This window comes from Quercus robur, chromosome 3, assembly GCF_932294415.1.
Source record: "Quercus robur chromosome 3, dhQueRobu3.1, whole genome shotgun sequence".
Taxonomy (NCBI): domain Eukaryota; kingdom Viridiplantae; phylum Streptophyta; class Magnoliopsida; order Fagales; family Fagaceae; genus Quercus; species Quercus robur.
The window spans coordinates 68581644-68601368 of NC_065536.1; the positions used below are offsets into that span (position 1 = coordinate 68581644).

The window sequence follows — 19725 nt, forward strand, 5'->3', positions numbered from 1 at the left end:
AGTTAATTGGACTTAATTGTTTTTAGCTTTACTATTGGTGATTTTTATTATTGCACAAATGTTTTTGGGCTAGTATATGTTGTTTTATGTTTTAGATTTTAGATCTAAAATTTTTTTTAATGGCCTTTAAAATGAGAAAAGTGTTAGAAGTATATTGCTGATATAGTGAGTGATTATAGATAAATAAAAAAGTGATATAAGTGATCGGTTCAGATAAGAACCAATAAGAATTTATACCTCAACATTTTATAAAAATGTTATAGATAAGTTTGTGACTATAACGTTACTCTAAAAAGAATCAATGATATTGTTAGAGGCAAAATGTAATTTTATAGAATAAAATTGCTAAAATTAATGCATATATATATATATATATATATATTTTTAAAGAAATTTAGGAGGGCCATTGCCCCCCTGGTCAATAAATGCCTCCGTCCGTGTACAGTTGCAGGTTCCAGCTGGGACATGGTTAATGAGGTGAGTGAGACACAGATCCACCTTCTGCCAAATAAGATGCAAATGCCAGCACCACAAAAAAGATCAACGGCTATTTGAAATTTTGAATAGCATTATTCAATTTTATTTCCTATTTTCTTAATATCCCAGCTGTTCCATTCTATATCACAAGGCCCCTTTTCTTACCTACAAACACAGTCGGTGGTTTAGGAGCTGTTTGATGTGCAATTTTGAGCAACAATTTTCAGTTTTTAAACAACATTATACATATTTCTACACTTTTTCACCCACACATATTTCCAAAAAATACAAATAACATTACTAGAACAACATTATCAAACAGACCCTAAACCATATAAGCCAATATATAATTGATTAAAGCGGAGGGGGATGGAACCTAAAAAATATATAACATTTGGTAAAATTATTTGTTATTTCATATAGATACCAAAGTTACTATAATAACAATTTGAAATTTTGTCTGATAGGAGGGATGGAGAGGAAAGGAAGAAAGGTAAGTACCCTAGGAAGGAGTGAAGGAAAAAGGCCACCTTCCTTTCACGTTGATTAAAATAGAAGAAAAGATAAATGATCGAAAAAAATGAATTATGAATTTGTTGTATGTATTTGGGTATATGGATTGGAATTGAGTGATTAAAATCATTTTATATTGTTTAGATAATTTTAAAAGATCAAATATTTGGATTTGATGAAATCCACCAAAGATTTTAAACCTTTAAAATCTGTGGTTTTGAAATAATATTTAAAATCATTGAATTTGAAATTAAGGCATTTCAAATGTATAGATTTCTTATTATCAAGAAAAAAAAAATCTATTGATTTAAAATCCAAATCCAAATACATGCAAATTCAAGTTTCCAAACACAACCTTGTTATTTTACCTTTAGACATTAAGTAATAGCTTAAATAATGAAAATAAAATTTGAATTTTACACAACTATGCTAAGTTTAAGTTATACACGACTCGTGTAAGTCATGAATCCACAATATTATCCTTAATCCCCTTGTTACAGGAGTAAAAACTAAAAAAGTACCATTAGAACTAAAGGTTCATTGGATTCCCATTAGACCACCCCCCCTCCCTACTCTTTTTCTACCCAACAATTTGTCAATCCAATCCCCTCCCTTTTCCTCCTCTCCCATTCCCTCCAAACAAATGGTGTAACAACACAAGGCACATTAGTACTGCATATGAAAGGGTAATGGCAAATTAAATTTCTCCAAATCTGCCATTTATTCATGAGAGAAAAGTAAAACAACTATCTTCACTAAGCAAAGCCAAGGAACTCATTAATTCAAGCAATAAAGCAAATCCTTTTTCCTCCTCTTTCATTGTAACTAGAAAAGGGAGAATTGATGAAATCAGCGGGCATATGGACATGTAGTCAGGTTCCATGATCAATTTCTCGTTGGAAGAAAATCTTTTCCTCTTTAGACAGGGAAAACTACAACAGAAAGGAAAATTAAGTGAAAATATCATGCACCCAAAAAATAATACGGAGAAAGAGACAAGGAGAAGCTGAAATTACTTCATAGTTCAATATCAGGCACCCCCAATAAGAAGGAACTTGGATCACTGGATCCGAGTAGTGGAATGTACTCTGATCCTCTCACATGAACGCTAAAGCATGCTACAAAAACAACACAAGTTAAACACGAAAACCAGTAAAGTGGAATTTTGTATGATTCAGACAAAATCTTATACAATTAACCATTTGCAAGCAAGATTAAAGCTGATATTATAATTTTTTTAATAACCAATAAAGATCCTACAGTTGAGTCGTTCACCATTTGGAACATTTCCATTTAAAAAAATTCAAGTTTACAAATAATAGTAAAAAGTAGAGACAGGCTCAAAAGTCAAAACAAAGCCACACAATCAACATCGTTGATTTCTTGCCAATGTTCTAAAGTCACAGGTCCAATCCCATAAAGTCTGATTTTTTTTTTTTTTTTTTTTGGGGGACAAAATCATGGTAAATTATCATACATGCTACATAACCATCACACCATTCTTCACTGTAAGAAACTTTAAGGAATGCAATGTGTAGATGGCATACATGGGCATAAACTTAAGAAACCTCTCCCAACCATTGGGAGCTACAAACACAATCAAAGCTCCTTTTTTGTTCAAAGCTTATTCATAGGCAGTGCACCTCACCCAAACCCCACAGAAGCAGTAGCCTTGTGCACTGTGATTGCCAACCCCCCCCCCCCCCCCAATTGATAACTTTTTTTCATAACTTCCAATCCGTCAAGAACCCTGTTCTAAATCCATATCATCATTATGAAGATTCGTGTCTTAAAACTTTAACTATTTGTTTTTATTTTCTAAGTCACATCCATTATTAATTCCCTAGAGGATGAATATGAACATATATATGAAATATAATCGGTCATGCTTACAACTTTAGGCAAGAAATTTGTTAAAAATTTACCATTCTCTATTTTCATCACACTTTGGAGCATTGTATCCATCTTTGTCTTCATATCATAACTATCATCCATGTGTGGCACAAGAAGAGTCAGCTCCCTGTAGATATCACGTACAAACCTGCATATCTTCTCAGCAAATTCAAGTTCACCTTCTGATATTCGGCCAATTGCCAACCGCATCAGCTCTCCAGTCAAGTCCGCAAGCTGTACAAGAACAATGAGCATTTTGTTCTCAAAAAAGGAAAAAAGAAAAAGTGGGCAATCTTTTGACTGTTAGCTCTCTTTTTTTCAATTTTATTTCTAATTATTTAGAAGTCAAATAGATCAATTTGACAACTTTAATTATCACCAGGAATTAACTACATCTTCAAAGAATACATCATCGTGGATCTTTACATATGTCTCATTGCACCATTGATGTCCCACTCAGACAAAGAACCATCATCATTTTCTCATTTCCAGAAAAACAAATAGTTAAAATAGCATAAAACTGAGGCCATTACCCCCAAGAGATAGTCAAGGACATTAATTTGCAAAGGCTCAAGAGATGGATCACTAAGAGATAACAAAGTTGCATTTATCTCATCAAGAGTCAAAAGATTCCCACTTTTGCAAAAGCTACAGAATGTTGCAGCTTCAATGTACTCTTGTACCTGCAACCAGCCACACATAAATGATTCAACTTAGTTATATATTTCAGGCCTTCATAGGTTAGGACACAAAGAGGCTACCCCAGGTGAGTATGCTCGTCTTAGCTTCCAGAAATCAGTCCCATGCAGTTCTTTCACAAGTCGAGAAATATACTGATCTGTCACAGCTTTCAAGTCCTTTTCTGCCTTCTCCAAAACTTCTTCTCTGTTGTGTTTACTGATTCTGTTTAATATGAAATTATAACACGAACATGTTAGTGAATGCCAACAAGATAAGTGAAGACCTAATGTAAGGATAAATTGCCACATCACTTAGATCAGGTATATAACTACTAAAAGTTGTAAGGAACAAACTGTAAGAACAAACCAAACCCAGAAAGACAGTAAGAAGTGAAACGAACAGATCCCTTCTTTCTCCTGGGCTAAGCAATACAACCATTTGTTGTTATTAGGAAAAGACATATATGCAAGTAATCAGAAGGAAGGCATATTGGAAACAAATTAAAGCATGCAACACTAAAGAGGCAAGATGTCTCACTTGGAATTTGAACCCCCTCCCCCCACCCAAAAAAAAAAAAAACCACAGAAAAAAGAAAGAAAGAAAAATGAACTCATTACCTGTGCACCTGAAATATGACCTTTTTGCTGTTGATGGTGATGTCACGACTTGCTTTCACAACTCTTTCACGTTTCTCATTCTACAAAAACAATATGATTTAATTAATAGTTAATATAATGAGCAGTGCCAATAACTTGTAGGAAACATCAAATGGCAGTAATTTTTATTATCCAATAATCTAGAAGAAGTGTTTATGTTGCAGAATGTATCCACATCTTGTACAGTGATCCAGCTTCTCACAATTTTTTATTTTTTAATTTCGCTAAAAATTGCTAGAAGAGGCACAAGCCTAGTACACACAATGCACATGTACAACTTCATGCAATATCTACATCCACTCAAACAGTTATTAAGCAGTGCCTAGTCAAGCAGCTAAAAGTTAGGATAAGTGCTTGACAACAATGATCTACCATACAATGTTTACCCTACAACTCCCACATTGTTCACTTCCTCATGCTGTTTACACATAAATTCACAACCCACATATCTGGCACACAATGTGTGGCGGACCATCAAGGATAAGACTGCATAAATTGGATCAACAAATAAAGATTTCGAGTAATATTGACAGAATAGTAAAGTAGATGATGCATGACCAATAAGTATTACAAATGGAAAGCCTCAACATCTTTAGCTAATAGCTGAAATAAGTGAATCTTATGGACAATCCCAAATGATGACGCAACCATTGCACGGTTAGAGAAAGAATATCCTCTTTGGAAGCCTTTCCATGGTAGTTTTTTTTTTTTTTTTTAAATAATATTTTATTTGGTTATTCTAGAGTCAAGGGTATTTTAGTAATTCTACAATTGTTGGGAATAGACCATAGTTATGGGCCACAGGTTTTCTTTTATTAATAAGTAAGTCTTATATAGTTTACAGATCTTTAAAAATGTTCTATCATGTTTCTTTTCCTTCTCTTTTCAACCATGAATCAAATATTTTCTCTTTTGAACCTTAACTCTTCTTCCAAGTTTTAAACCCAAGATGTACAAATTCTCCTAATCTTAAACCCACCAAAACTACACATGGACAAATCTAATTTGTCTTTTGTCACCAAACATGGGGAAGATGCCATCAAACCTCAATTTTGAAATCTTTAACAGTTGCTTTTGTGATGATCAAAGCTGAACCCTATATCTATATATATATATATATATATATATATATTTGATAAGTAATGAGAAAATTTTATTAGAATATTAAAAAAAGAGTCACCCAAGTATACACTAGGGACAAGAAACAATCAAACACACAAATTACAAGCATCCATCAAAGAAAAAAAAAATAGAATAACTGCCCATTACAACCAACCAATCCAATAGGGTTTTGAAGCAGAAGATTTTAAGATCAGGAATTGTCCTTTCAAAATCCTCAAAACTCCGGTTCTTTTCTGCCAAATGCACCAGATCCATATAACACCATTCCTATGTTGCCCAAAATTCCCTTGCCAACAAGCTAAAAGGTCAACCACCATCTTTGGCATAACCCAATGAATACCAAACAAGGAGAAAACCATAGCCCACAATTCCATAGCAATAGAACAATGGATAAGGAGGTGATCTACTAATTCTCCGTTGCTTTTACACATAAAACACCAATCTAAAATCCAAATTTTCAGCAGCCGTAAATTATCAATTGTCAAAATCTTCCCCAAAGCTGCAATCCAAACAAATAAAGCAACTTTAGACGGAACCTTAGACTTCTAGATAGACTTCCAAGGGAAGGATTGATCACCACTTCCAATCAAAACCTCGTAAAATGAACTAACCTCAAAACCCCTTTTCTTAGCAGGCATCCAGCAAATCTTATCCTCCCCAACTCCCCTCAACATAACTCCATAAATTATTTCCTTGAAAATGGATAAAGACTCCAATTCTCAATCTTGAATAGCTCTAATGAAACTCAAATCCCAATACAAAACTCCGTTGAAGAACTTCATGATATCAGCCACATAAGCCTCCTTATTATGGTTAATTTTCTGATTTCTAGGCATACAATATATATATATATATATATTGATTTCTAGGCAACTAAATGTGTAAGTTTCAGGTTAGCATCCAGGTTGCGTCATACATTCAAAACAATGACCACAAAATGACCATTAACTGTTGGATCCTTGCATCATCATAATTCCAGCCACATTTTTTATTTGAGTGGTATAACAATAAGAAATTAGAGTTGGCTGGATAAATTCTATACTTTAAAAAAATGAATAGTTCAGCTCAACTGATGCTGTAGTAATGGGCTGGTCAGAGAAGAATTATGCACAATTGTACCCCCAAAACTAGTCTTTTGGCCCCTACTCAATTCAGTAAGACTATTTGGTCCAATAAAGCTCCAAGGTAACTAGCTGTATGTGGTAGATAGATTATTGAGAATTGACTGCTCAAGGTATCATATGATTTCCTTACCATCTCTCCATTACTCTGACTTGCCCCTTTAATCTTTCTCTCTCTCATTAATCTAAAGATCATATTAAATCAGATCTGTGAAAAATTATACGTCAATTAAACTCTTAGTTTTATTCCAGATAATTTCCACTAGCAAACTGTAATTGTCTCTAGTCCTTTCTATATCAAACCCAAACCCCAATTTCCCCAGATCAGAGGTGGAAGTGGCAGAGTTCAGCTGTCATTCTGCGTGATGAACTTAGCAAAATCATCCCTTTGGCATAATTCCAATACATGTAGCCTCTGGAACAATGTTTATTCCTACTGCTTTGGTAAGATAAGAGAAGATGGAAGGGAAAAGTTAAATCCCTTTGAGTTTTGACTCCCACCCTTAAGTCAAACTACTTCAATCATTCCATTCCATTTCGACCTTCACCCCCTACACCATAACAGTATTCAATACTAACTCTACAGACCATGAACCAGCAGAATTCAACTCAGTATAATTGTTGCTTGGCAAAGGCATTCCATTCCAGGTACAAGCCCCTCCATAAAGGTTTCCTCCTACTACTTTTGTAGAAGGTAAGCGACAAATCACTAAAACCACAATCTGTGAAAAGTTTCTGCAACCAACTCAATCACCCTAGGAAGAAATGTTCCCAAAAGTCAATACCAACCAGTAATACTAGTAAATTGTAGATAGTGCTTCCTCTATTAATCAAGTTTCTTAATTTTCTTTCAAAACTTCAAAGTGCATTGCTCCCTTCAAGAACAATAAATGAAAGTAAGGAACTTTGGACCTAACCTTATTCATTATTCCTCTCCCTTCCTCAATCAAAGACAATGCCCCGTCTTCTTATAATGGGGGATAAGAAAGTACAGTGATGAGTGCCACTAGACTTTACCAACAAACCCAATGCTATGACATGAAAAGTCAGAACTTTTTTCCCCCCATCTGATAACAGTCTTAATCTTAGACTAACTTAGGCAATGTTAATAAATATTAGAAGAATAAAAGAAGTTATATATAGGTGTAGCTGAGAAACCAATGTGGGGCAAGTGAGTATCCATTAAAATATTAACAAAAATTGAAGTTGAAAACCCCCATTGGAAATGGGCATGTCAGTCCATTAGACAAAGAGGGGTTTTACAAAAATTAATAAAGCAGTAGTAAAGTAAAGAAGAGAGAGAGAAATGCGTACGAGGGTGTTGAGGTATTGGGTGTATTTGGTGAAAGCGTCTTTGATGGGTGAGGAAGAGGAAGAGGAAGAGTCAGTTGTCATTGTCCTTGCCCTCTTCGCTGCAACTGTTGTTGTTGCTGCTGCTGCTGCTGTTGTTGAGAAATAAAGATGGTTAATTGAAAGAAATACTACTCACAACTACTAGGGAATGAGAGAGGGTAATTATACAGTTTGGTAGGGGGAGGAGGTGGTGGGGTTTGGATGCCATGAAACGAAGCCTCTGGATTACAGCCGAGTAGGAGTAATACATCAATTCTTTGTTTGTTCTTCTAAAGTAAAAAACAACACATAAAAACACATCTCTCTGCTTTTGCTTTTTCTTTTGCTTTTACATTGGAAGGAATAAATTAATAATACCACTTTATTACTAAGGTTTGATAGGCTTGACAGAAAGTAAAGTAACAAACTTGATGCTGTGGTGTAGTGGTTATCACGTCAGTCTTACACACTGAAGGTCTCCAGTTCGATCCTGGGCAGCATCATCATCATCCTATCATTCTTTCTTTTTTTTCCTTTTATATATATATACATTTGCCCAAAAATTGATGATTACTATTCTGTATCATTCTTTTTTTTTTTTTTTCTTTTTTTTTAGAAACACACATATATACGGAAAGGAAAAGGAGACGTGGGAATAACACTGGCACACCAAAACCAAAACCAAAACCAAAACCAAAACTGCATACGGCAGCTAGTTTTTTTTTTCCCCTTAAATATATATACATTTGCCCAAAAATTGAAGATTAGTGTTCTGTACTGTGCGCATCTTGTAATTGCACAAATTTGAGAGAAACACAGAGAGAGAGAGAGATGGTGACACTGGTGGTGGCGACGACTACGGACCCAGCATCCATAAACCCAGCGAAAGCGCTTCTTGCCATGCCTGGCTGGCACCCTGGCCCCTCCTTCCAGGTACACCTTAGCTAAGCTTCCTATTTCTATTACTTTCTTTGTTTTCTCATATAATCAATCAATATGCATATGATAGGAGGAGGAGAACATTAAGAGCTTCACAAATGAAGGAGTGAGGCTATTGCAACATGACAATTTCATAGTGAACGAGGACAACTTGGACCTCCGTTGGGAACAGCTCACCGGCGAGTCTGTCCATGAGATCATCTTCCTCAGCAAACACACCGCCGTTTCAAATCGCCCAGCCCTCACCGTTCACCCCATTGGTATTCTACTATTCTTACTAATCCCCCATCTGGGCTTTCTTCTTTATTTTTGATATTAAAAAGAAGAAGGGTGTCACTTGAGTATACAAGAAGTATACATCAAGAACAAAAACAAATCAAGTGCACAAAGTACGATCTGGGCATTTTTAACTCTCTCTCTTTAAATGGATCACATGACATCATACTGAAACTGATGCAGGGGTACCTCACTTGAAGGAAGGTGATGTTCCTCCACAAGGTGGGAAGCCTGGATGGGCGGCGCTACCCAGTCCCAGGATAGGTCCTTGGCTCAGGCTCTTAAAGAACATTGCTTTTTCTCATAATTTGGTTCCTGAGTTTGAGGTTTCTCTCTCTCTTCTTTCCCATTTATGCTATATTGTTCTGCTCTCTCTATGTCTGTCACTGTGACTGATCTCTTTTTAAAATAAACTTGTGTGTTACTGAAATGTAGATTACTTTGGAGGGTACTCACCATGGACCGTTCACTAATAAACCTACTATGTTCATTGAGATTGGTTTGTCTCCTCTCTCTCTCTCTCTCTCGGTTTTTTCTACTACTATTAGAAATGTTTGCTTTATTGTACAACTCAGTATATTTCAATTCACTGTTGTTCCTATCTTGTCTTTTCTTAAGTTATTTTCATGTTTACGATTTTTTTTGCAAAGTAATAGATCAGTTAAAATTGTTTTCCTGGGTTTTGCTGTTCTTCACAATTACATCCGTTATCCCTTTTTTTTTTTTTTTTTTTTTTTTTTTTTTGGTGCTTTATCTTTTCTGCCATGTGTCTTTCAAAACATCATCTCTCTTTTCTTTTTCTTTTTTGCCTTTTCTTCATCAGACAATCTTTTGGTTCATAATGTATCACTGACCTTATATCCCACTATTTATAATATCCATGTACATGATAGATATCCATCGGCAGCATGTACTTGTCCTTCCAAAGCAGACATCTTTTATCTCAGCCAACCTACAATAGGTCTAGTTTAGCATCCTCTTCAATTTTCATCTCTCATGGATGACTAGATGATTAGACTTGGTGACTCCTGGGTGTGTATTTCTTGGTGTCTCTTGTTCCTTTGACTGGTTTTAAGGAAACTACCTTCCTAGTACTTGGCCTTTCTTTTGCTTCTTCTGTTAAACCTATATTGTCAAATGACCTTTCTGAAAGTGAATATTGATGATCTAGGAAAAATTTGATAACATGGTATGAATGTTTGAAGTGGGATGGTATAGTTTCATTGGCCTAGAAGAGAAAAATTGTATCTTTAATCAGTGCTAGTTGTCAGATGGTACTGCACCTTTTTATGATTTTGCCAATCCTATAATACATATAATTTGTTTTGTTTTTTTGAGTTCATGTTTGAAACTCATATTTTATGTTTTATTCATTTCTTGTGGTTGATATAGGTAGTACAGAGGAGTACTGGAAAAGGCAGGATGCAGCTCAAGTTATTGCCCTAGTTGAGTGAAGCATCAGCTACTGATAAACAATAATTTCCCTGCTTTGTTTTGGCCCTTGTTTTATTATCTGAGATTTGCATTTCTAATCACTATTAATCATTATCAAAGTTCATGTGTTAATTTAACCACCCAATTTTGCAAATATGAGGCACTAAAATTTTATGACTAGATGTATTTCCTTATACTTCTGCCTTACTTATTCCTAACCACATATTTCTCAATTTTATGTTAAATCTGTTCGTTCTGCATTACGGTAATAGGCTTTAAGAAGTGATATAATAGTGTTTCAGTTTTTTCTTTTTACTAAAATTTTGATGAACTGGTGCTTGCAGTTAATTTGGGAAGGACTTGGACTTGGAGGAGGGGCTGCTGTGGGAAACTGGAGCGGGTATGGTGATAAGTGTAGCAGTTGTCATTACACTATTTCTTAAGGAATTTTTGATACAAGGGCTTAATGTTTACACTCTTTTATATGGTGGACTAGTTTCATGTTTAATACCCATATTCCTTCCTTTATTTCTGTACTGTTTTATGATTTTCCATTGTGACTTTGTATGCATTCTTATTATTGTGATGGCTCACTTGGTTAATGTTTGCGGTGAGCCTTTGTTCTCTTTAATGGGAATTACGATTCTCTAACTTCACTTTGTCTTGTTGTCATGCTCATATTTTCTTATAATTGCCCATTCCTTATTTAGAGATTGATAATACGACAGGATTTATGGATGATGTTATGCTCTCAGTTGACAAAATTCTTCTTTCATTGATGCTACTTCAATAACACCAAATTTTTTTAATTTTGTGGTGTCCTAGGGAGAATGATAAGAACAAAGTTCTTCTCGGGATAGGTGGTGGACATTATGCACCTCGGCATATGGACATAGTTCTGTAAGTTATAGTCATCCAGCAACTTTTATCTTCATTGGCTCTTGTTTTGATGGTACAGTAATATTTGCATCAATTTGTTTGATCATTTCGCACCATAATATGATTTTTATTACCGAGAACTCTTCCCTTTTTTTTTTTTTTGGCTTAGTTTTTTGAGAACTCATTTAGTCTAACTGTTATTATGCCTTTTGGATGAATGTGTTGACAATTGGCATAGAGAAATAGGTTTTGTCTACTCTAGCAATAAGCCGTCTCACTGTTTTTAATTATAGGAAAGATGGTGTGTGGGTGGGCCACCTACTATCTGGATATTCCTTGCCAATGGAAGACCCAAACCTGTCAAAAGGTGAAACAAATTCAAAAGAAATTGGTGGGACTTGGAAAGAATCAATTAAAGCTTCATTGGAGGCCACAAAATTGGCTTTTCCTGGTGGAGAAATTCTAGCTCATCTTGATCACAAGTAAGATTACTGAGAATTTTTGTTTGTGTATGGAAAGCATTATATGTTTGTTTATCCATATAGAGCTTGGATGTATTGGTAGTGCTAAAATTGCATTTGGTGGTTTCTGAGATCTAAAACTATAATCAGAAGCTTGAAACTTTAATGTAGTTGCTGCATACTGAAAGTTAACGTTATCAACTCATTATTAGAACACATGTAAATCACAATTTATGAATTTTTATGTCTAATTTGCATATTGAAATCAGTGTCAGCTAAATTACTATTGCTTGCATCGCTTTCACCACTTTTCTGGTGATGTATCACGACTTATGTAGGACCTCTCAAAAAAATGTTCATAAAAGAAGAAAATAAGAGAACACACACCTTGTAGTGTATATATTATGGACTGTTGTTTGTTGAGAGGATTCCAATCCCAGAACTTCAGAGTATTTCTCCCTCAGTTCCTCTACATGAAAGTTTATTAGACGGACATTTAAAGTTGATGATTATTAGTGGTCACTTATAAAGCTTATATTTGTGTATTTCTCATCCTCTAAATGTTATATGCTTATATTTTTTTTTAATGAGGTATTCTTTAGTACATATATAATTACATAAAACATGGTCTGTTAGGTTCCACTGTCTCTTGTAGAAATTATTCCATCACCCATTAGATTGCTTCATGTTACTTTTTTATTGCAGGAGTTTCAAGAGCTGGCAGAAGAATGCTATAACAGGGTTCCTAGGTGAGCAGAACGTCAAAATTGGCAAACCAAATGACTTCTACTGATTGTTCAAGAGCGGCTCTGTGAACAGCTTAATTTTTAGAAAAGGGTTTTGTCAATTACTTGGTGAATTATTATACTCTTATATATAGTTTTACATAATCTACAGTCTACAGAAACCACAGCTAGAAGCATTTAGTTAAATTTGTTGGCATTACTTTAGCCAAAGGAAAATTAGATCAACGTGTAAATTGGCATTGCTTGGTAGTTAAATGTATTTCGCTATGCCATTTTGCATATTGATTTGATCTTGGATATTGTCAGGGTGGATTACAAACTTACGGTGGTGTGAACCGTTTACATTTATTGAATGAGGGGTGAATTGATGCTAGGATTTCCTAACCTAATTTACTCTGCAAGATTTATTTTATTTTATTTTTATAACTCTAATGCAATACCTATATATTCAGTGCCCTTAGGACCTATTATGTTGCTGCTGAACTAAATTGCAATGCATGCAGCTTGATGACGATGTTATTGCCTGTTGAAATTGCAAATAGTGCTTGTTGCTTAATAAAGTACCCACTCAATGCTGTATGATTGAAGGTTGCAGTTTTTTTTTTTTTGGGGGGGGGTGGAGGGAGGGGAGGGGAGGGGTAGGCGGGTCAAATCTGTGATATGGGAACTGAGGGACAGGATGGTGTCAATCGGACTACAAAGCCATTGGCAAGGTTGCAGTTGGTGTTTGTTGTGAGAAAAGCACAGGCTGAAAAACAAGTGTTGGTACTCTGTACGACTTGCACTTGCTATTTTTCCAATCAGTTTTTATGACAATTAAAAATAAAACCAAAAAAAAAAAGGCCTATAAATGTGTGTGTGTTTACTAAATAGAAAAATTAAACAAAGACAGCTGCTGGAAATTATGTGCTTTGCATGAAATCCAGCTTATGGGGTACTTGAGGAAATTCAAGCCCTGCTGTACTAATGGGCTCACTAGAGAGTAGGGACAATATGAATTGTTAAATAATTGGGCTCGTTAGAAAATGTGGCATGGCTTCTGCTGTGTGTGCTGAATTGTCGGCCTCATATGATGTGATAGACCATGGAGATAAATCGTGAAGAGCTTACAGAAAGAGGGAGTATCTATTTTCATTAGCTTTGTGATAAATCCTAAAAAACTTAATGGCCTATATGAAAAATGATGTCTTGAATTATGATTTGAGTGGGATTTAGTTTATTTTCATCGCTCTTTTATGGACATTTGAAACTTTTAATGGTAGCTTCACTTTGCTAAGAAAAAAAAACCATATTTGCCAAAAAAGAATGTGGATATTTATAATTCTATTGGTGTTATAATTTATTCAACACATATTTTTATTTAAGGTGATGTAAAAGTAGGTTTTTTTTAGAACTCTTTACTTTTAGTCAACCAAATTTCCACCACTGATGAGGGTTGAGAGCAAATGCACCTACAGTTACAATTTCTTTTGAGGCTGTGGGTTGGATGTGTTTGACTAGTTGAGTGACAAAGACACAAAGTAGAAGCTTTTCTTCAAAATAGCAACAGGCAGCTGGATTGAAGGCTTTAATAAAGTCATCCAAAGAGACAGAGACAAACCTTCACAAGAAATAACTAATAAAGAGACTGCCCTTAGCCTAGGATGTAGCGTATAATAACATTGCTTTCCTTCGCAGACTTTCTGCCTCTGGCATTTCCTTCCAATTCTCAGCCATGACCTCTGAATAACTTCCTTCTTGACCGGACTCAAATTAATGGATCAAATTTTTTTTTTTTTTTGCAATTCTTTCATAAGTGTTTTTTTTTTTTTTTCTTTTTTTCTTATTATCATAATCAAAATTATATCATTGGTAGACTAAGAGCTTGTTTGGCATTAGCTTCAACTTTTAGTTTTTAGTTTTTATGTATAGGTTTTTAAAACCTCACTTTTTCCCGTATTTTTACTTTTTAAAATTTTGTCAAGGTACAAGTATACTTTAACATATTTTAAACAAAAAAATTTCAGCAAAAAACTAAATAAATTATAAAAAATGTTAACAAGCATTGTGTGCTTATTAAGGTTTCCTTAATGTGGATCCTATGTAATAAAAAAACATTAGATAAATAAAAGAAAAATATATAAAAAGACTTATAAAGCTGTAAAAAAGATATCCAAATAAAATAAAAATAAAAAGCTATTGTTAACGGGCATCTACCCATTAACACAGCCCATAAATTATTCTCAAACAAAGTAAGTAAAAAAAACATGTTATTCTAGTATATGTTGAGAAAATGGTTGTATTTTTTGTATTGTTCCACTCAAACCAAATGTACGGTTGAGAGAGAGAGAGAGATGAAAGTCAGCACCTACCTAAGGCAAAGTGATTGTACCTTAGCTATGGTTGTCTCCATCAACAAGGTGACCTTAAATTCTATGTTTGTTGTTATTGTTACAGTTGTGGTGATTATGTTTCCAATAGCAATAGTAATAGATGACATTTTTTTGTCATTAACGTTACGTGGGTAATACTACATGATTCCATTACATAACCCCCAACACAGATTATATTAAGGAAGAATAATCACGATTTTTGTTGACCTGCAGAGACATCAATCAAGTAGCTATTGCTATTGCTATCTTTTGCTTCTTCTTCTTTTTTCTAATTTTTGGACCAATAGTAAATTTGAACCGCAAACGTGTTCCAGTCCAGTTGGCTGAGAGATCTAGACCATAGACAATTAGACATGGAGTATGCAGTCCTCCCTCTTTTTTCTCCTTTTGTTTTTGTTTTTTTCCAGATAGATTATTACGCGAAGTCCACAAATGTAAGAGAAGAGCAATTTGTTTTCTCTTTCTTTCTTTCTTTTCTTTTATTTTTATATTCCTATACCGCTTTAGACTTTAGAGTAATATATTACAAAGAGTAACGTCTATTTTACATATTTACTTACACTTAATACACACACTGTGTTTGGGAACATGTAAATTATTTTCTAAGTGTAAAATATTTTTGGGAAAGGAAAATATTTTATAGTATTTGGTTGCATTTTGAAAATTGTATTAGAAAATATTTTCAAGTGCTTGGTAACATTCTGGAAATGCAAATTTTCTACTAGTTTCTCACATTTTTCAACCATTTTCTCAGCTTCTAAACAAATTTTATAATAAAAAATTGCAATATATAAACTTTTTAACCAAACAAAAATCAAAATAAAACCATTAACTCTCAAACTCGATCAAACTGAGGGAGGGAGGAAGAAAGAGTGAGAGATTGGGGGAAAGAGAGAGGTAGATCGAGAAACTTGGTTGAAATTGGGTTAAGGGGGGGTTGATCTAAAGGCGGTGACGACGATCTTTGGAGGTGACAACAAGATCGGTCATGGGTGGGTCAATCTACAGGGCGGCGGCAACGAAAACAAGATGACAAGGCTCTGGTCTGTGTTTGGCATTAACGACAAGCTTCAACGGCGACAAGAACGAGATGACAAGGGTTCGATCTGTGTTTGGCGATGACGACAAGCTTCAGGCAGCAACTATGAGCCGACGGTGGCGAGGACATTGTTCGAGGTTCAAGCTCTCTCTTTTCAGTTCATAAAACTTGGTTTGAAGGTAAATTGAATGTGTAAATGATTTTACAATTGAAGGGCTCTCATTTTACAGTCAAAGGATTTGATTTTCACTTTGACCGAGTTTTACATATGCTCCCAAACACACATGATAGTGTAAAATGTTTTCCAACTTTCATTTTCACCCGAAACAAACACAGCCTTAGTCACAATTTCAGTTAAAAAAACTAAATGTGTAAGTGAGTGTGTGTAATAGACATTTCGCTATTATAAAAAGCACAAAACTTAGAAACAATATATTATGTCTTATTCTTAGATTTCTTAATTAAATCAAATACAATAATATGATTACATTGACCAATAAAACGCAAAAGATGTTATCTTTTTTCAATGATGATTAAATTCAATTTTGTGGTTCATTGACCAATGCAACCATATAATTGATTTTAATTGAGAAGCTTAAAGTACAATACTTAAGGAATTAATTACACTTAAGTTTTGTCCTTACTCATATAAAATGAGTTAATTAAAAATATATATACAGAAAGACGTATCCATATGTTTTGCATCATGCAAATTTCAAGTAATGTAAAAAATTTTGATTGGAGAACAAACTAGTCATACTTTGTATATTTGTTGATAAAATAATTGTTATGCCATAACAAATTTGCCAAGTCATTTTAAAAGATGGCACTATGTGTCCGTTATGGTTTTTATTAATAGATATTCATGTGCACTTATTAAGAGGACTTCAAAAGGGTTTTAATTATATTAGAAGGTAACAAAAGCTAATAAAAAAAGACATCTTAAACTAGAAGTGGTTCAAACAAATCTCTATAAAACGTCAATCAACTGCATTATAAAATTCAACTTTAATAGATACACAAAAATGCCTATTAACCGGACCCTTCTTTATTTTGTGTCGGATGAATAATAACTTTTGGGAGAAGCATGCATTCCGATGCTAATTGGCAGCTTCTAATATTGTTCACCACCAGCTCATTTCTTGCAGAAACTCCAAGTATGTTAAGAAGTCAAAACCAAATTCAACGGCTGAAATTAATCCTATTCGTTGACATTGAACTTTAAATGCCATATATATATGTATATGGCTAAAATAATAACATGGTGTCTGGATTTGTTCAAAATAATATGTAATGTAAGTGCTACATATGTCTGATATTGAAAGCAATTTCTGGGATTTGTCTTTGCGCATGGAGGTGGTACTATGACTATCTTCTTCTCGCAGAAAAATCCAAATCCAAAACCAAGGAGCTTCAGGAAAAAGGAATTTAAAGTTATGCTTGACCAGTATCCCACATTGGCCGACCAGGTCCCCTTCACAAAAGGGACAGGTACAGAGTCCAGTCTGTCCAAACTATGATATATATATAATGTTTAAGAATTTGAGTTAATTTATAAGATTAAGACCCAACAAAATAAATTTGGGCACAGCTGGAGCAGGTTTTGTCTCATTGTGAGCAAAATTCATCAGGGGAGGCACTAGAGTAGGCAGGCAGAGATTGTGCTGTACCTGGTTTGTTTTGTAATTTGCAAATATATATTCTTGGCTGCTTTTGTCGCCTTTGTGTGGGAGTCTTGAGTTCAGAGTTGAACATCATACAATATGACTTCGAACTCCTAAAGTCCCAATGTTTTTCCTATTGCCCAAAATACTTTTCTTGTTTTGGTCCTACATGTAATTTGCAATGTTCACCTTCATTGATATGGTTGGCTTTATCAAAAATAGGTATGGTCACTTAACAATAGTTTTTGTCTTCCAATGAATAGATGCATAAATTTTTATATAAACATTTTTCATAATTGTTGATGCATATTACTTTGAATTGTCTTAATTAAAGTGGTGTCAATATATATGTAGAAGTGTTATTACTCCAATCTTAATTTACCACTTTATCATGTTGTAAAAAAAGGTTGTGAAATTTTTTATATCCTAACCTTGCTCTTTTTTCTTCAATGATCTATTAAAAAAAACCACCCCAATCAAGGGAAAGATTAAAATTTAAAAACAAAACAATATCATTCTTTTCTTTCTCCTTTTCGGTTTTTTTTTTTTTTTTTTTTTTGGGGTCAATATTTCTTTCTTTTTGAGTAAAGAAGTAGCACTAGGTTACATTTTCTTAGCCCTACTTCCTACAAAAACAGTGAAAAATGACTAAGCCACAAAATTCTACTCCCCCAACAGAAAATCCCCACTTTTATTTTATTTTATTTCTTGAAAAAGCTTTTAATATTGACATAGAGCGAAAAGTGTAATACCAGTAGATATTGTTCCAACTAGATATAAAACCTTAAGGCTATAAGTTGATTGAATTCACAAGTAAGAACTCTGAAATCAACAAGATAAAAGAAAATGAACTTTCTAAAAAAAACTTATTTTTCAAATAAAAATATTCTTAAACAAATCCTATCTAATATCCAAGGACTCGATTTTGATTAAGACAATATTAAAAACACCAAAACGAAGGAAATAAAATTTTAAACACTAAAATTCATTAACTTAAATAATTATCACAAATTAACAAACATAATTGAATAGCATTGAATATTAGCCGCACATTTTGTCGTACATACAATACTCCTATAGGCTATAGTCCTTTGAAAAAGAAACTTGTTGCCCTCCCATCAATGAAGGGAGATTTCATTAATTTGTAGGAGTTATTTCAGCAAAGGAATCAAAATTTGATAAAAACTATTCAATAGCATTCATATCATGTAGCTAGCAAATGTACCGCGGAGTCAGTGGCGCAATCATTTTCGGTTGTTCTTTCTCTAATTTTACCCACCAGTTTTAGATTGGATAAGCTCCATTTATTTCAATCCTGGGCATTGTTATAATCCTCGAGAAAAGTTAACGGATGATTTATGGAATATGTACATTAATTTAGGAAATATTTTATAAAAATCTTTTAGGAAATATTTTATAAAAATCAATAAAAAGTAATTGTTTTTTACAGCTTTTAGATAGTGTCAGACAACTTATAAGCAATACTCTAAAGAAAAAAGATTCTTCTTGGTATGCCCTATCTAATATCAAATTAGAGCTTCTGGTCCATGGTCCAATGACAAGTTCACAATCACTAGTCTAACTATAATACCAAATCACTAGTCCATGATCCAATAACAAGTTCACAATGATTGACAAGGAAGCTGTGAAACTGAATTGAAAAAGAAAATTACATTTTATAGAAGAAAGCATATGCTCCATACACTCAATTAAAAACAACATCCTAAAAGTCTAAAAGTGCACAGTTACATTGTGATTTGATTTGCAGAAGCTTCACTAATTTGATTTCTCTCAATTTGATTTTGTTCACCATCAAGTTGATTTTTCAAATGGGTGACCGTTTCTTTCAATATTTGAAGCCTTTGTCGCAAAGACAACTTGAAAACATGTTCCTAAAACTTCATTTCCTGCCCTTGCCTCAACCTTGCTCGATAAGCTCCAAAGCAGCCCTCCTCGACTATCCTCTGGCACATTGTTCATTAGTTAACATATGTTCTTGAGGTCAAATACTCTTGTCATTTATGAAAAGTTATTAGTTTTTTCCAATATTTCAATATTTGTTGAACAAATATCAAATTGATGGCTTTACAAAGAAGTACTTCTTTGTAAATTTTCCAATA

The 19725-nt window shown here is 34.0% G+C and overlaps 2 protein-coding genes and 1 non-coding gene across 6 annotated transcripts; 2 read left to right on the forward strand and 1 right to left on the reverse strand.

The window, feature by feature from the left end:
- Nucleotides 1-1387: 1387 nt before the first annotated feature.
- LOC126719081 (uncharacterized) lies at nucleotides 1388-8128 on the reverse strand. Of its 4 annotated transcripts, none has more exons than XM_050421641.1 (8): nucleotides 7987-8128; nucleotides 7778-7910; nucleotides 4182-4261; nucleotides 3645-3786; nucleotides 3417-3566; nucleotides 2916-3117; nucleotides 2007-2108; nucleotides 1388-1922 (listed from the first exon to the last, which is right to left on the reverse strand). In XM_050421641.1, exons 1-7 carry the CDS (start codon nucleotides 8064-8066, stop codon nucleotides 2008-2010), a joined length of 888 nt encoding a protein of 295 aa, XP_050277598.1. In that variant the 5' UTR covers nucleotides 8067-8128; the 3' UTR covers nucleotides 1388-1922; nucleotide 2007. The 4 variants fall into 4 exon arrangements, with proteins under 4 accessions (XP_050277598.1, XP_050277599.1, XP_050277601.1 ...); XM_050421642.1 differs by having other exon boundaries at nucleotides 7778-7905; nucleotides 7985-8124; XM_050421644.1 differs by having other exon boundaries at nucleotides 7778-7899; nucleotides 7985-8119.
- A 97-nt stretch (nucleotides 8129-8225) lies between these two features.
- Nucleotides 8226-8298, forward strand: TRNAV-UAC (transfer RNA valine (anticodon UAC)). Its single transcript has one exon. It is a non-coding gene; the product is annotated as a tRNA-Val (tRNA).
- A 150-nt stretch (nucleotides 8299-8448) lies between these two features.
- On the forward strand, nucleotides 8449-12903 carry LOC126719080 (D-aminoacyl-tRNA deacylase). Its single transcript, XM_050421640.1, has 9 exons — nucleotides 8449-8728; nucleotides 8805-8994; nucleotides 9194-9336; nucleotides 9446-9509; nucleotides 10403-10455; nucleotides 10789-10844; nucleotides 11270-11344; nucleotides 11617-11805; nucleotides 12490-12903. Exons 1-9 carry the CDS (start codon nucleotides 8627-8629, stop codon nucleotides 12575-12577), a joined length of 960 nt encoding a protein of 319 aa, XP_050277597.1. The 5' UTR covers nucleotides 8449-8626; the 3' UTR covers nucleotides 12578-12903.
- Nucleotides 12904-19725: the final 6822 nt, after the last annotated feature.

Coding starts and splice junctions, on each gene's coding strand:
- LOC126719081 (XM_050421641.1), bottom strand. CDS start 8,066: ATGTATTACTCCTACTCGGCTGTAATCCAGAGGCTTCGTTTCATGGCA. Junction 3,787..4,181: donor GTCATATTTCAGGTGCACAG/GTAATGAGTTCA, acceptor CATATTAAACAG/AATCAGTAAACACAACAGAG. Junction 3,118..3,416: donor TCCTTGACTATCTCTTGGGG/GTAATGGCCTCA, acceptor GTTCTTGTACAG/CTTGCGGACTTGACTGGAGA.
- LOC126719080 (XM_050421640.1), top strand. CDS start 8,627: ATGGTGACACTGGTGGTGGCGACGACTACGGACCCAGCATCCATAAAC. Junction 8,729..8,804: donor ACCCTGGCCCCTCCTTCCAG/GTACACCTTAGC, acceptor TGCATATGATAG/GAGGAGGAGAACATTAAGAG. Junction 9,337..9,445: donor ATTTGGTTCCTGAGTTTGAG/GTTTCTCTCTCT, acceptor ACTGAAATGTAG/ATTACTTTGGAGGGTACTCA.